Source organism: Diachasmimorpha longicaudata, chromosome 2 (genome assembly GCF_034640455.1).
Source record: "Diachasmimorpha longicaudata isolate KC_UGA_2023 chromosome 2, iyDiaLong2, whole genome shotgun sequence".
NCBI classification, from domain to species: domain Eukaryota; kingdom Metazoa; phylum Arthropoda; class Insecta; order Hymenoptera; family Braconidae; genus Diachasmimorpha; species Diachasmimorpha longicaudata.
The window spans coordinates 12,308,564-12,326,444 of NC_087226.1; the positions used below are offsets into that span (position 1 = coordinate 12,308,564).

General features: G+C 36.9%; 1 protein-coding gene across 4 annotated transcripts in view; it reads right to left on the bottom strand.

Annotated features, from left to right (window-relative positions):
* LOC135172743 (irregular chiasm C-roughest protein-like) overlaps positions 1-17,881 on the bottom strand; it is a 61,005-nt gene that overhangs the window by 28,924 nt on the left and 14,200 nt on the right. For all 4 annotated transcript variants that reach the window (XM_064139064.1, XM_064139063.1, XM_064139061.1 and 1 more), the window contains exon 2: positions 2,743-3,086. In XM_064139064.1, coding sequence (XP_063995134.1) covers positions 2,743-3,086 — 344 coding nt within the window. The remainder of the gene's footprint in view (positions 1-2,742; positions 3,087-17,881) is intronic.

Consider the following 17,881-nt stretch of genomic DNA (forward strand, 5'->3'; position numbering starts at 1 on the left):
ATCACCTCTTTTCCCATGAACACTATTATGTTTCTTTCGTCCAATATTAATGACATATTTGTGAGAAAAGTTCGTGCGGGCCGAGAATATGACCTCCATAGGAGGATTCGAATGATTATCGAGAATTACTTGAAGAATTCTCGAATACGTCAAATGGTGAAAATTAATCCAAGAAAGAATTCCATATATATTGCTGCATTCAAACTGTTCCATTACATATGTCAAAATTCACTTGTCAGAAAGCTTCCATCAGGCTGATGGAGGAAGTTAAAATTGGGGGATAATGCAATCACCTTTAAATAAATTGAAATGCTTTTCCATTTTCTCATTGGTTAGACATGGTGAGGAGATTACCCAGAGAATGCACTGACGGGGCAATTTCCCTATTATTCAAATTCAAAACTAATGAACATACGTTATTCCGAGAATCCTCAACGATATTTGAACGAGAAATTAACATTTCCTTTGACGGTATTTATCCGATAGAAAGGAAAATCATACAAAGTGCTTTTCACGTTGGTTTTAACGATCAATACAAGCTCTTTTTCCGTGTTTATCTCGTCTACGCTGGAAACCCTGGAATTTCCTATCAAATGCAATCCAGGATACCCTTCCATCCCTCCAAAAATGTCCAACGACGAAAGGGAATAGTTTCCAGATACGGGACAATAATGGAATACCCTCTCTCTAAATAAAACTACCCGAAGCAAAGCAAATGGCTAAACTGAAACAAAAGCGGATTTATTTATTGAGAATTATTCGTATCTTTGTAGGCAATTGTCTGCAATGGCTATCGAAAAACACGAGCAACAGTAGAATTTGCCATGTTGGCTGTTGGTTAAATGTTTCAGCCGTCAAAGAATAGCTGTAACAAAAAAAAATCTACAAGGAAAAAGAGATGAATTGTGCAGAACGGAAATGCTGGTCAGGTGTACAATGCTAACACACGCTTGGTGCACCGGCTGTGATCATGAAATTAACAAGACTCAACCGCTGTCAGAGACTGGGAAATTGTTGCCTCGATATGGCGGCAAAGCTTTCCCCGTATAGCATCCCTAAATGTATCTACTCCTGCTAACCCGCATCTCCCCGCCGGCCACTCCAGCCCTCTTCACCGTCCGCTAACCCCTTAACCATAGCTAATTTTCCCAAACGAATTATGGATACACTATAGCTCACATATTGGTATATGCCTTGAGCGTTCAGTAGTTGGCATATACATTGAGTGCTGTTCCAGTGGCATCGCCAACCGCTCAACCTGGCAGAATTCCCGCATATTCACCGATCTCACTGAACCAATTTCATTCAAGTGTCGTATTATCGGCATTCCATGAATTTAGGATACCTGTAGTTACAATGAACAATTTTAATTGAACATTATTTGCAACGCTTTATCAAGACCAAGAAGCGACCACAATGTGGCCTTACACGGGGCAGAATCAATTGATTCTAGTTTATGTTGCCGTTGAAGATGAGATCAAAAATTGCAAATAGCATGACGAATGGCTTTTACTTCTACTATTTCTTGAGCCAGTTGCATGTAAACTGTCGATAAAGATATCTGAGGTATGGAAGAAACTGTCGATATGCAAAAAATCTTTAATTATGAATCGGAAAGTGTCGCGACATGGCTTGAATATTCCGCGCTAAATTTGGACCATTTTCTCATCTTTTATATTGCCAAAAATTTCGGGATTTTTCGAAATTTTCGATACTGTTGGACCGAATTTATTGGAATGAAAATTCGTTAATCTAATAATAATTAACTATATATTAATTCTTATTAAATATTAAGGTAGAAATGAACCGATACGTCATCCAAAAGTTTCAAACCATAGGATAATTCAGGACGAGCACAGAATCACTTTATTGAGAATTTATAATTGACCGAAAATGATTTGACGACAGGAGACAGAATATTCATGAGAATGTGTCCATGTATCATTGCGGTTAGATGTGTCTACGTTATCGAGAGTCTGCTATCTATTGTCAATAATATTGGGATCGGCGATAGGGCGGCTGGCGGTGAAAGGGGAAAGAAAGAGAAACACCTCCCGATGGCACAGCTGTATACGTCGATTCTATCAAATGTATATACAGAAAATTGTGTCGCGGTAATAGAGAAAGAGGATTCGTAGATACATGTAATAGGAAGCAGAAGTGTTTTCAAACTTGGCTGTATCGTGGAAACTCATGAATTAAACATATACATGTACATAGCACCGGCGCATGTATACACGATGTTCGATATTGACTTTGATAGCGATTTCGAGAGTTTGCATTGAGAGTGGTACTGTATACCTCCAGGATACCCAGTTATGGTTCACGATAAATAATGAAAGGAAAAAAAAAAATAAAATATCGGAAATATCGCCGGTCTACATATCAAGTTTTAAGTGCACTAATATTGGGTATTCATGGAACATTCTATTCTGGTATTACCAACAACATGCGAAAGTTTGTTTGGTCTAATTTCAAGTGATATTGTGCAATTTATCGGGCGCTAACTCATTTTTCCATAATTACACCTATTTGTGAATCCGTGAAAATGGAGAAGCTTCCATCAATTCGCTCAGATTATTATCAATGCATTGCAGGACTTTTTCAATTTTCTTCATTGGAACATCGAACATCAATCAAATCCTTCTGTTAATGTGCAAGAGTGAACAACTCCAACTCCAATATTTTTTTCAAACCGAAATTATGAATTTATAAAGAACTCAGTAATGACAGCTGACTTACCCTCCTCATCGCTCCCAATCATAGCATAACGTTCATATCCAGTTAAATTTCTGACAGCCCCGAGGCCAAAGTCATCCTTCGTCCATTGGATGGGGCCCTTTTGATCGAGTACACGACACGGTAGCGTGACCCGGCTGCCGATAACGGCGGTCTGATCCTGGGGCTCAATTGCAAATCTCTGATAAACTATCTCGGTAGTTGCTGACGGCCTCAGCGTAGAGCCGAGTGACGAGTTTGTCGTTGACATTGCTGTTGCTGTTGTACATCTACTCAATGTCAGCCAACACCAGAGAAAACATGTTCCAACAATAGACGTTGTCCAGTACTGTCTCCTATATTGATACCTGAAAGTATAAAAAATAATCCAGTTAATTGAATGGAATTAAAACAGATATCTGTTCTGTATCCAGTTAATGGATTTTTTTTGTTGTAACATGTGCTAGTGCTGCACTGTAAAATGTTCAAAGATATGAAGAGAAACGGCAAAAAAAAAGGGATAAAAAATTTGAAAAGAGTGAGGGGTGGAATTGGGGTGGGAGAGGAATACGAATAAAAACAAAACTTGGGCTTTACGAGCAATTATGTTCGTTTCATTTTTCCCTCTGGCGAGCGGTTCTATATGTCAAGAGTGTCCGGTGGGAATGGGAAGAACGAAAAAGATAGAGTGGAAAAAAGAACGGGGAAATACGAACAAAATAAGTACTGAAATTCTTTTATTCACAATTCGTTATGCTCCATTGTCGAGATTTATGGACAGATATAGGGCTTTCATGTCTCTATTATAACTTGTGCTACTGTATGACTCTCATCCGTTCTCCGTTCTTTCGAAATATTCGCCGTTTATAGGCACTCTTGGGCGGCGGATGTGAGATTGCTATGTAGAGCATTTGCTACTGTCAGAATACTTCTTATAAGCTCAATGGGATAATCACTGCCTTCAACCATTTTAAATTCTTATTCTGTTGCATCATGTTTGGTTCATAAAGTGGATGACTACTCCTTATAAGATACATATTTTTAACACCTCCTTCCAATTTCACTAAAGACTTACGGATTTTTTCATTTAGATAAGAAGATACAGAGCACATCGAACTGTGTCTGAGGAAAATGTGGTGGCTATTGTATAACAAAAGAATTTTACTGCAAACAGTAATGTTTATTTGCTCAGAAGAGACATGCCCTTTTTGACTGCTGCCACCTCTTTGATAATTATAAAATTTTGCCATAAGGTGAGCAAAAGAGAATGAATGGAAGAGGTGAATAGCGATCAATGAAATGGCCACGGAACTTTGTTCAAGCATGAGAGATGCATATCGGGGAAGGAGGCTACAGAGGACACTTGATGAAGCGAGGCGGTAATGCGGAAAGTCTAATCCAATAGGTGTGCTCCAACGTTCATTATTCAACTGAGTTTCGTTGGTATTGCCACTCGGATATTCTTCACAATGTAACTATAAATCTTGAAAGTTAACTTTCCAACTTCCCATCGACGTCATTTCTAATTTACCTCACTCAATCATTTAAAAAAAAGCCTCGTATTGTTTTAGTAAACATATCAATTTTTCGTTTTTTTTTGTCCCCGTTAAAAAAATGTTTTTCTACCCTTCAATTATTTTCTCAACGTTTACACTCAAAAAAATGATTCGTATCAAGTATTTATTTGAAAACAACCACAAAAAAAAAATACAATTAAAATATACCACAGATGAAAAGAAATTTCAACATTCACCATTGCTTTCAATCGTTAAGAGGATCAATCATTCAGAAAATGATTGATCCATCTACCCTCGCGCTATTTGAAACTCCACCGGAATCAGATTAATGACACGTGGAAAACGGGGGAGCTGGTGGAAATAGCATGCCGGCTTGTCAGGGTTGCTGCGACACGCGTAGCATTAGACACGCGCCTCTGTCGGCTCACATTTTCCGTTTCTCTCTGAGCATTTGAATAACATGAAACGAAATCTACGAAAACCAGGAGCATTTTAACGACATGGTTTCTTGACAGTCACGAGTTGAATGTGCGTTTCTACCGTACAACTTGAAATTGTAAAAAATATATTTATCCGCCTCTGCTTCTATCCAATACATCCGCTAACCCGGGCACATACACATATACGCACGGGCTTGCGCTGTTCAGACCCTTTTACCCAGGTAGGAATATGAAAGGCTGACGATGAGAATAAGGCAACACAAGCCCTAGTTCGCTGAGCCTGGGCAATTGAGGGCTGCAACAGGGTTCATTGCAGGGTTTTGTCATACGGAGAGCAAAATTAAGTAGAAATGTCAATGAGGGACAGCCTCAGGCCGGAAATAATAATTCTTCACAATATGAAGGTCACAGGTGAAAGGATAATTCGTTTTACCTTTCGAAGGTGAAACGAAATTATAATTTCAGGGCTGAACAAAGCCCGACTCGAGCCTGGACCCCGGTCCTTGGTGAAAACGCCTGTGTTTTGATTGAGGGCTTATCAAGGTCCGCGCTATACTATGGCTGGTCCCTACCGTACCTCACTGGTAACCACCATAAAGTTAAAATAGACAATGGGAGAAATGTGTGACTGGCAAATACAAGCAGTGCGATTTTATTTCAATGAAAAACCGTAGAGTTCAAAATGAAAAACCCCAGGTTGATGAATTGTTGGCGTGCACTATGTACCTCCTCTTCGTTACCTATAAAGTACCATAAACCATCCTATGTGTAGACCCTCTGTAATTACGTTTCATTGAACCGAAGGCAAGTGGCCGTGCAGGCGATGAGCTACTCGCGTGCCAAAGGATGATATGTTTTTAGAGAGATATATACGATTTTGTGTTACTACTAATTTTCTTATCATATGTAATATGCAAGATTTTCGTCGATTGATATCGCCTTGAACAAATATGCATACATTACGTTGATTTGGGGTAATTGTTTAGCTGATTGGATAATAAGTATTAAATACCCCGAGGATAATATTTCTCACTGGATAAAATATATGTAGACGACGATATTTTATGAATTGAAAAAAAATCCATACGAGCACGACTGGAAATTGGAGAAATATATTGATGAATGATATATATAAATCATAAAATCATCGATGTACTTGTAATTCCTTTTTTTAAAGCTATCGTGCTGATAATTGATTGTAGAAATTTGGAACTCATCCATAATCATTATTGCTGTACCTTCATAGAGTACTTGCATATAGAACAGTTATTCTTCACTTCAAACGAGTTCTGACTTGGTATGTCGCCATTAAATTTTCACAGCACGTTGAATATGCATTTTTTCGTAGCTCGGATAAAGCTCCATTAATCGGATACTCTAGTATCAGATACTATTGTAGACCCATACACATCATGATACCCATAAAAGTTCTCTTATACAACAGTTCAAAGGGTTCAATTCCTTCTTTTGTTGTGATGCATGGTGTCTGTAAAATTGTAAATCACCGGATACATTTTTTTGTTTGTTATAGCTTTGTTCAGTGTTTGACATGGAGATGTCTATGATTCCAATATAGAGGAGTTATCTATCTCCTTTAATTTATTATTTATTGACCGAGAACTGGGACTTGACAAAACACATTTACCTCGTTTTACAACTTCACTACAGAATTTGAGGAGTTTTCGGGAAATTCGAGAGAATGGAAGTCATTTGAGGGAAATTAAAGGGAATGCAAGGGGCTCCTAGGGAGTCGACGACCGAAGGAAATATCATGCACGTATTCACCAAGTACAATTACAGCTGTATCGAAGATGCAGCTACCTTCAATATTCTTTTATCATTGCCCTCCTTTTGAGAAACCGATCAATACACCAATAATGTGCATGATGAACCAATTTTTCGGTAATTTTCTCAGTCACGTGAGGACCCTGCTACCTTCATATGATTCCTACATATCAGTTTCATAAACATCCATCATGTGAGAAAAAATCACTGACTAATTGTAGTGGAGAATAGGCCAAAATGGACCACTTTACGTCATTTACTGCTGGTCATGTATCATTCCCAATAAACATGAGAACTATTGGTGATACAGGTGAGATTTCAAGAGAAAGTGATTATAAATATAGGGGGTGCAGCTGAACAGATTGTCTGAGAAACAAGCGAAGAAATTGTGGGCCCAACACTTGTAATTTTTCCATTGTCGCTGAGCTCATCAAAGAATGAATTTCCCGATCCCAAGGGTCAAACGAAACAGTGAAACAGCACAACGGCAGAGCTTCATCAAAAGAGGGAAAAAACGATCCCAAGGACTAACCGATAAAGAAAGGAGAAAAAACCATGACAAGGGTCAAACGAAACAGTGGAGCAAAAAGGTCTCAAGGCTCAAACGAAAGAATGAGGCAAAATGGATGGAAGTATGCGAGCAACAAAACGCTCATGAGAGTCAAATGGGAAAACATAAACTATCGGAATTGTAGAGAGCCAATTCAATTTTTGCTCTTTCGGTCGGAAGAGCTTGAAATTTTCAACAATTTTGATTCATAATAAATTTCACACGTTTTGTTTTATAATTTTTATGGAAACAATAAATAAAATTCCAGAGCTTTCGAATATTTTTTATCCAAAGTTTTTGTCCATAGAATTTTTTCATATTGTTATTGCAATCAGTTAATGTCGTAATTCTTGATTTCCATGTTCTTATGGCACTAATGAACATTAGGAATATATTAGAAAACGAGCTGAACTCTAGAATACAGTAGCACTTACATTTATGGCATTAATAATCGTGTGAGTGGCTATCGCGGTTCGAGACATTACCTGATAAACAGTAAATGAGACAATGATCAATGATCCACTTGCCCCACCTCTCACCTATCATGATCATTTTGTTATTGTTATCCTACGATTTTTTCTTCGGAGACGATCACATTATATTGATGGCGTCTCACCTTTCTCAGTCATTCGATATCAAGTTTCATTCCCTCCCGGAGAAAACTTATACAAGTATACCGGGACCAGTAATACGAGACTATTTTAAAATTTGCTGTTATCCACTTTTACCTGTATCGATTTACCCCAGGTAAAAATTTGTAGAATTTCACCTTAAATTTTATCCGCATCAATTGAAAGTCAATTGATGCCCGGTAGTGCCAAAATCGATATTGTGCAGTTATAGCGTGAAGCTGATTGATGTTGAATTCGAGATGGGTTCATTACAATCAAATTAATTGCACTCCTGAATATGAGCATTGAATCATGATCAAATTTTGTCTAGCCATCTCTGGAAAAACTAATACAGGATAATTATAATCATCTGACCCTGTTTTCACTGAATTGTATTTTTTTCATGGATATATCTGCTTCAAAAAAAATATATAGTTTCTGTTTCACTTCTTTCACACGGAAATAATGTAACGCTGATTCTATAGTTGATACCGGTCCCATAACCGGGTCACTGACGGCATTGTGGAGTACGGTAGTGAGTTCATGTAGACGGACCTGAATTTTTCGGCGCCACCGTGTTAATGGTACAGTAATTTTCCCTGTCTTTTCTGTATCATTAATAACTAAATTTCACACGCCAGATATTTTTGTCGGTAGTACGCTGATAAAAAAAAAATATGCCAATCAAATACTCTTTTGTCAAGAATTTAAAGTGTAAAATATATCTGAATGAAGATATTCAATACAGATTATCTATCTTGATATTATCCATCATCTCTTCATTTTGGCAAAAGTTCACTTGACAAGGAGGGTCGGATAAATTTAAGGGAGAAGTTCTCTTCGTGTTAAATTGGGAAATTCACTCGTATGTGCTATATATATGTTATTCACTGCTCGATTAGATGTGAAAAACTGCGGGAGTATGATATCGATCTTTAACGCCTTGTAAAAACATACTTTTGCAAATATCTATGATAAAAAGTCATTGATGCGTTTCAGGGATAGGTGAGAAATAGGCGAAAATTTATATGGCACCACCAGCAAAGACTCGCAATTCACTGAAAAGGTGAGGATGCGTGTGAGGGAGTTTGCTGAGCAAATATTCGACAAATGGGGTTACCTGCGCTTGGGGTTATTCATCATGACACAGCACCTGGCCGGTAACATCATAACCGCGTACACTGCTCAAGCCAACGAGTGAAACCCACGCAGCGGACGGATCGATAACGGCAGGTCGCGACAAAGGCCACAGGTGTCTCGACAGGAATGAATTATTTCTCGTAAATGTAGGAGACCGCACGCGCAAAGTCCGACCCGAGCTCACTCCAAGCTCGTAGAGTAGTTGAGAAAAAAAAAATCATTTATCAACTGTGAGATGTCTCCTCCAGCAGATATTTTCTACCGAGAATTGCTGGTCAATAAATCTGTGAGAATAATTGCGCGCTTGAATGATAAAATATGATAATCCTTATCCTGGTAAGTCCAGAGTACTCCTATCATCTCAGGAGTTTTATAATAATTGTTGGAGATTTAATCTGAGGTGGTGTTGTGGCTGTGGTTCATCCATACCATTCCACACTATTTATATAAAGAAGAATAATTTTTACAATTTTAGAAAAAGACAAGTTTTTAAGTCGTTTTGCGAATATCATTTGTGGGACGCTGAAAGAGACAGGGCAATGATAAAAGCCTAAATAGGGTTCTTAAAGTGTGTACTGAAGAATTTACTCGGTATATGTATGTGCAGTTGTAGGGAATAAAAGAATACTCATTGAACACGTTCCAATGGCTTGAATTTACTGCCGTGGTACAGCTTTACTTGAGATATTTTGAAACCTTATAGCCCTTTCTCGTCGGCTTAGACATGTCCCCTCCATTTTCATAAAATGTCATTCGGTGGAGTTCTTTCCAGTATATTTTCCGCAATCTTGCTACATTTCTTTCACTCAAGATTCCACTATCCTCTTAATACATAATTGAAGTGAAAAGAATTTTTAACTGAATCATCAGTCCAGCCGATTCCATAATTCGTGTACATGACAGATATTTTTCCTTCAAATGGCCACTTGGTGGGAAGTTGGAGAGCTGCAGTCTTGTGGTAAGATTAGAGAATATCTAGTGAAGCTACTGTTTCACAACTGATATCAACAGTGAATATCTCACTATGTTATACTTGGAGATAAAAATCAGTGAGAAAGTTCGAGGAGAATATGCCGCAGCGAGACTCGCTGTGGAGAAATTATTCCACAATCTGGTGAAGTATTTCACCGGCAACTTGGAATTTACCCTTCTACGCAAAAGTTTTTGTACAGATTGAATTCATTCTTTACCACACAGTACACAGTACAAAATTCCTATCGATTATTGTACTATACAATGAAATTCCTCCTGGTGAAGGATGAATAAAAATTCATAAAAATTTTCAAACTGCAAGCACTATATCCAGTGTCGTGAGTTTTTTTTTTCTAATTCAAAGAACCGTTTCAATATTCATGGAAAAGTCTCGCACTCCAGTTTCAGTTGAAATATGAAAAAAAAAAAAGTATTGAAGCTTTGCACGAAAAAAATCGCCATCGAAAAATCAGACTTTTTCAGATGTAGAATAAAACGCGGTGCCAATAAGTGGTGTCTCGTGTATCAAAAACCATTCGCGGGTCGGTACACCTCGATTGAAATCGATCATTGTTGAACGCGGTACAGGAGGCGGGGAAAAGTGCGTTGCCGCGTTATAACGAGTATCATCTATATATCAAGCAATACTGCATTTGGCAGGATATCATCATTGTGATCAGATTTACACGGATTAAACTTCATTTTTCCATATCAGGTCAAATTATTATTGGATGGGCAAATCACCATATCTACTTGTGTGATTAATCATAAAATCCTCGGAAAACGTCATTTGTAAATAATGTTCCGTTACAAATTCGAAGTATTAAATGGCTTTAATCAATCTCTACTAGTTGTGAAGTAGGCCTCCATCAAATTTGAGTTACCGTATTAAAATTATCCGATAATGAATATTATTCAAAGCGTAATTATTATAAAAAAATTCTCTCTGCGTATGGCAGCATTGTGAAAAGCAGTCAATAGTATAGAGTGAAAATCGGAAATTGTCCGTATAACTGTGCGTGATTTGTGGTCAGCGAACAGAAATCCAAAATGTCCAACTCTACACAGATTATTGTCATTCTCACTGGCAGAATGTGCGAAGTTACAGACGAAATATGTTTCTCCTAGCTAGCAGATTACCCACATCGGCCCTGTTGAATTCCAGAGTCAAACATTGAATTCCCTGATGTGAACTCGCATGGCTATGACAGTGCATTCCCCAACATCCCTGGAGTGAATGCACAACCCGTTACGGCCCATACTATACGCGCTCAACTGATAATGAATATTATAATATCTTCTTATCTAGCACGAATATAAACATAATATTCATGGTGGCCGTACCATTCATGAATACGGTGTAAAGTGAGCGGAATGCTTTTCGTTGTGATTGCCACGAGTAGTAGTAGAAAGAAACTTCACATCTGTTTAATAGTTACACTTGAATTATCAATGTTCTGAATTTACATGCTATTTGAGCTCAAGTTGCTCATGAAATGTCGCACTCCAGTTGGTAATGGGGAGTAAACGGATCTTTCACGTTGAATTATCATTGACATTTCAGACATTGAAAATTTTTCAATTCATTGGAATAATGCGAAATCAATTTCACCTGAACTTTCAAGGGACAAAGTTGATAAGTTTTTAACTATCGAGGTGATACACATACTTAGAGTTGGAGATTCAATGTCGTTATGAATCAGTAATGACCAGAATCGATAATATATTAATGTACTATGATTTAATTTTAGTTGCAACGAAATTTAAATTTACTAGTCAACGTGAAAGAGAGAGGTGGATTTGCACTTGATGAAAACGAAATATGTGCCCGACTGTAGCCTATAACATTTTATATTAATCCGTGAAAAAATCGAGTATGAGAGGCACGCTGTGCGGATCGGGGCATGCGATAAACTCGACATATTCCACCGGTTGATATAAAAAAATCAACTAAATAATATTCTGAAATTCTCAAGTTTTTATGGAGAACCCGGAATGTCCTTTCTCCGCAGGAAATAATTTTCTAACAATAGCATAATATCCGCAACTTTTTCCTTTTTGACGAAAAAATTTCATTTCCAAATCGTCACTGATAAGATCTGATGAGGCCTCATGGGCTTGTTTATTAGGGATTATATGTAGAAGTAAAGGCAAATGTCATAACACATTCACGCGATCTCGAATAATCAGTTAAAATTACGGATATCGGGCCATCTTGTTAATTTGAAAATTTATGCATCAAATATCATGTACGGTCCATATGCCATAACATCAAACCAATCTGGTCTACATTGGCGTGCAAGCATTATGTATCTGCACCATGTAATTACTATTATCACTCTTCGCAGTGTTATTAGTGTAATGTATTCATGGCACGTAGACACTTCGTGGAAAATTCGACTGTCAAATTATCGCTAGTCTTCCAACTGACGTAACGTTAATCTGCTCTTTGGTAAACTGGCAAGTTTATATTAAATTCACTAATTATTTTGTAGATCCACTCATCGTTGAGTAGGAGCAAAGTAATACATGTTCTCTGCATCAAGCTCTCAGTGCGTATACACTTTACAAAGTACTAGATTAGATTACTTGGATTATTTAGATTTTTTTAGATGGACACAATTCATTTTTGTTTTTAAAACCAACATTTTCAGTGATCCAGTGGTTCAGTGAGCCTAATGGGAACAATTGCAAAAGAACGAGCTTCAGCAAAAATTCCTTTAAATATTGTCTCCTATCTATGGGTATTGTGTTTACTCAGAACGCTAGATATAATGAAGGGTAATTATTTTGCTCGCGTCCGGTATTGGACATGGTAAGCACTTCAGATAAATGAAAATGAAGTCTTGTCGATATTTTTCACGTTGAAGAGAAAATTGGATCATCCAGTCCAGGATGGATGGAATATGAAGCCAGATAATATTTAGATTTTAATAGTGTCATAATTTAAGGTGAATTAATTAATGCAGCTATTATAAGCCAAGAATTCCTATCTTTTAACATGAACGACACGAGAACGTAATGGTTCTTAAATGAGCCCTGTAGGGAAAACCTTAATTTATTTACACGAGAAAATTTTTTAATTAATAGTTCATGCAGAAGTCGCCCTCGAATGTACTGGAAATGTATACGACCTGTCGGATATCAGCTGTAGCAAGGGAAATGAAGGAAAATGGAAGAGAGAGAAAAAAAGAAAATTTCTACTCTCAATTACGCGATGTTCTTCTCGACACTGTCCCATGATTTAGTGAGAAAAAAAATTCAATCAATTTCTATTGATTATTATTTTACGGATTTTGTGGCGCTTAAGTAATTATAATATGAATAAACTACTAACCAGCCATAGTAATTGAATAAGTGGAGACAAAAGTAATTACGTCAGTAAATTAATTAATTAAATTTTGTTTTCAATCTTATTCCAATTAAATTGAATTTTTTTCACTCAATTTTTTAACAAATAACAATAGTGTTTTTTTGGAAGTTTTTTTTATGTTGTGTTAATTACTTCCACTTTCTTGCTTTCCAAAAGGGCTTCTTTATAATAATTGCTATTAGCTTCGTTCGGTGAATATCGATTTTATTTTCCTCAGTTCTAAATGAAGAAATCTGGCTTTATATAATAGATGAAGGATTATTCGTATAGATAGCGGAAATTCTCTATTTTCAGCAATATTAATCCCGTTAGGTACCTGTAAGCTTTAACAGCCACATGATCATTTCTAGAGGCGATTGGCAAATGTTGCTCCGGTAAAATTATCGAGATACGCGGTAATCTCTACACCACGAAAAATACTTTCGACATTTTGTTCGAAAATTTTTAGCAATAATTTTGTGGACCAAGAAAATATCTTCAGTATTGTTTACCTGAATGTACTCGTTTGCGATTCCATATAACTAAGAGATAATTTATAATATGATTCGCCTATAGTGTTTGGATTGTTGTAAGCGTTATTGTTGATATCCATTGTCATAGTTCATTGAAATGTACCAGACCAAATACCATTGTTGCGAACAATGTGAAATTTAATTAGGATTTCACGGTAACGGTATTATACGTAAACCTACCAGTAATAAATGAACGAGTGCATCGAATTAATGTTCGTCTGTTCACCCAAATATAGGTAGTTTGTTAATTGATATATTTTTCATTGCTAAATCATTCAATTTTGTGTCATGGGAAATCAATATTCCATTGATTATTAGCAGTAGGATAGTTGTTTTTGATCAATCCACTCGATAAGAATATTGACTACACTTTTTTTATTGCTGGTTGTTATTGAAAACAATATTACTCGCCGGAATAATATTCAAATAGCGTGTCTCAAGCATCAACAAAGAATTTCTTATCATAAATAATGATTATTTCTGTATGAAAAATGGTTTTTCTAAACGGCCAACTCACACGGAGAGAAAATATTCAATATATTTGTGCAACTTGTAACAGAACGACAATTCCCACTAAATCAATTTTCCATAAAATATCTAAAAACAGAAAATTTCACAAAGAGATTCAAACCAATGAAATATCTCTACAACAGTTTTATCATTCTTTCTCTACCGAAAAAATCAATAAAAATTCAAATGTAAATATTTCACAAACTTTTATTTTTGTATTGCTCCGGTGCTGTGCCAAAAAAGACTTTAGTAAACATGTTTTTCAATTTTCTGTTTTTCCAGCCGTGCAATATCACAACTTCCATTTGAGAGGATCCTCAAAATCAATTTCTCCTTTGGATCGTTTTCAGTTCAATTTCAATGGCAATTTCGTCAACAGGGGTGAATGCAAAAATCTCATTGAAATATTCGAAAAATGATAAGCATCCGTAAATTCCTTCGCGTATCATTATAGCTCGATTTCATGAACGAGCGGAAAATATAATGCTCGTTTGTGAGGCACGAGAAGATCTATATACAGACAAATACATATACATCCCTCTACATATACCTGTATACATCCAGGGAGGAAGGGAAGAATTGCTTATGGGCATGTATGTGTGGGTATGTGGGTGAATGTGTGCGAGGGGGTGGGGAAAGGGCTGAAGGAGAAAGCCCACGGATGAGGTAACGGCAGAGGTGAGGCAGAAACGGAGGAAGCGAGTAGAATATTCAACGAGATTTCGGCGTATTTGGGATTTAGCATGGATCACGGGCTATGCTGTGGGTTCATCTGTCTCTTTCATTCGTAGCGCGCGGGCGCTGTTTCAATGCGTCATGTATATGCACCGCAGGGCATTATCGACGTTCATGGGAATCACTCTTCCGATCTATCGTATGATATTCCCTATCATAAAAATAAACATAAAAATGTGGATATAAACGTATATATCACTCTTGTATGGTACAACCTACGATCGTTTTTTATTATGAAATATGTATTATTTTGTTATTTTTCCGAGTCTATCATTTCTTGTTAATCCTAACGCCCCGAAAATTCGGGGGGAAGGAGAGGGGTCACGAAGATTACAGAGAGAGAATCACGTTGAAAGAATTTAATATATTCATCATTTTTTTAGTTACTTATTGCTTTTAACGTACATAACGCATTTCATCGCAACTTGGTAATTAAAGAAAATCGATACGTTGGTGGGAACAATTGTGAGATATCATAGACGTTAATGTATTGGAAGACTCCCCAAATTACTCAATAAATTTATTCACTGAACTCCATAAACAACCCAGACGTTAAACTTTATATTATAGTTATGGCTTCAACAGCTGGGCTGTCGATTGATACATCCCTTGACTTTCCTTCCCCCTCCCCCACCCCCTCCTCCACTAACTCTTCTCTTTTACGTATTAAGCACATCTATATTTATCCCATAATTCGATGGACAACCAGTGCGAGTAAATATTTTTAAAAATCGTAGACAGACGTTGAAGTGGTGTAACATAGGAATAGTCAGACATAAATGACTGTGTAATGGCTCTCATATGTTTTGCATTTTTCCATCCAATTTATTGTTACGTAATTTTGAAAAATGGTTTAATCATATTAAAAGCTGTATTCTGGCTGATGAATTCATCACTCACACATCGAATATGTATTATGAAGTTATGAATGTTATGAATGACGATCTCGTTTGGACTGCCACGAATGCCAGTGTTGACGGGGTATCCAATACATTCAACAGCTTTATTTAAAATATTCCTGAGTATTGTGCAGTGGTTATTTTAGTTTGAAAACGTAAAATGTTGGGTATCTAGAGTTACCGGTGATTATTTAGCTCCCAGAACTATTGACATTTGTCAGCGGGTACTGGTGAAATGGAATGGGATGAAACGATCGTAATGGCCAACGGTATAAATCGTTTAAAAATGAAACAAAATTTAATACCCATATCCTCTCATGCAAAAAGCGTATTCATATAAAGCTACAAGTATATTATTTTGATGATATTCTGAGGCAATTATTTACAATTGCCAAGAGAAGTCGACTGAATTGTCTCGGGTATTTAACAAATTGATAATCAAATATCCTGCGAGGAGAAAACTTTTTGATGAAAATTATCATACCCTTCTATAAAAGTGTATTATGAGTGATCCCTATCTCATTTCTATTCCGAATCTTGACAAAAAAAACTCCAAAAATTAAAAAGTAAAATTTTCTCTCCGGGTATTAAAATCTTTCCAATTCCATTCCATGATTTTATTTAAAAATATAGTTCGGGTGATTAATAATAGATTATTCTAGATTTAGATGAGGCTCCAATGGCCACCGAATATCCCGAACAATCGAGTGGTCACTCGGTCGCCCTCTTGCTGTTGAATTCAGCAGCCCTATGGAAACCCTGGCCGGCATAACCCAGAAACTGTCGGCGAAATTAACCACAAACGCAAATCCTAATAAAATAACGAATAATAACTGGACATATGAGGTTATCGAACGAATGGATATTTCGCCCATCACTCAATTACTGACGAGCGAAAAATTCAAAAATCTTTCAATTTTAGAATAAAAATATTTCAATAATTCCGTAGAAAACTATTCGGATTTCTAGAAGCGATATTCCTATGAAAAAATTGAGAATTCCTGTTGTAGTTACGTATTGTTGTCAAATATTTGCATAATAAAAAAAAATTATTTTCCGAGCAATACTGTGAGTGGTAGTTCCCACTGGGCGGTACATGCACGAGCTACTCTACTTATGATAGGTACTTATATCGTTTTCACCGACACGTAAAAGAACAAAACCGTAATGGTTACCATCAGCATATCTCCCGCAAATATATTAAAAAATTGTCGGGAAAAATTTCAAAACATTATCGGAAACTTCTATCTTTCTCGACTCAAATACAGTAGCACTAAAAATGAACAAATTTGTTCAATACCGACCGCAGCGTTCTGTTCTTTATGGGAAAAACCAACAAGTAGGTGCATCCGCGAGTGCTGTAATGAAACAAGAAATTTTTCAATACAACTAAGATATTGCATTTCTTCTTCAACAAGACAACAATGTCGAGTTATTCCGGTATTTTAAGATTACATTATCGTTCCGCTCTTTATTGACCCATCAATTAAAAAAAATCCGACGCTATGTGAAGGAAAAAAAGGAAAAAGAATAATTTTTTTGAAAGAACCGTGAACAACTACGTCCAGAAGTGCTGTAATGAAACGTGAAAATTTCGATGCAACTAAGATATTGCATTTCTTTCCCAACAATGCAACAACATCAAATTCCCCAGAATTAAAAAATCGCCTTATCGTTGTACTTTTTACTGAGCCATCAATTCAAAAAAAAAAAAAAAAACCGTCGATGCTACACGGGCCGTAAAAAAAAATGTAAGTGGAAGAAAAAAATATTTTTTTCAAAGCACAATCCGCAAGTACGTACAGGAGTAATGTTCAAGTATGCGCACACTCGTGGTTAAACTTTGTAGTCGCAACCTGGTGGCAAACGAACGAATGAGAGGGTAAATTGGGTGGGTGGGGAATGGGAGACGTATAAACTCTACGGAGAATTGTACGCACATAAGCGCGTGTGGATAAAGGGTATATACGCGTATGGGGGAGGCTAACGACCAGGCCAATGTATAGGTGTTATGTATGATGCAGAACGGGTGAGGGTGGATGGGTGGCCAGGGAGGAGGTAAAGTTGGTGGGAGGGTGATGGGTACACGGGAGAGACTCGTAGTAGCGTATATAGCGTT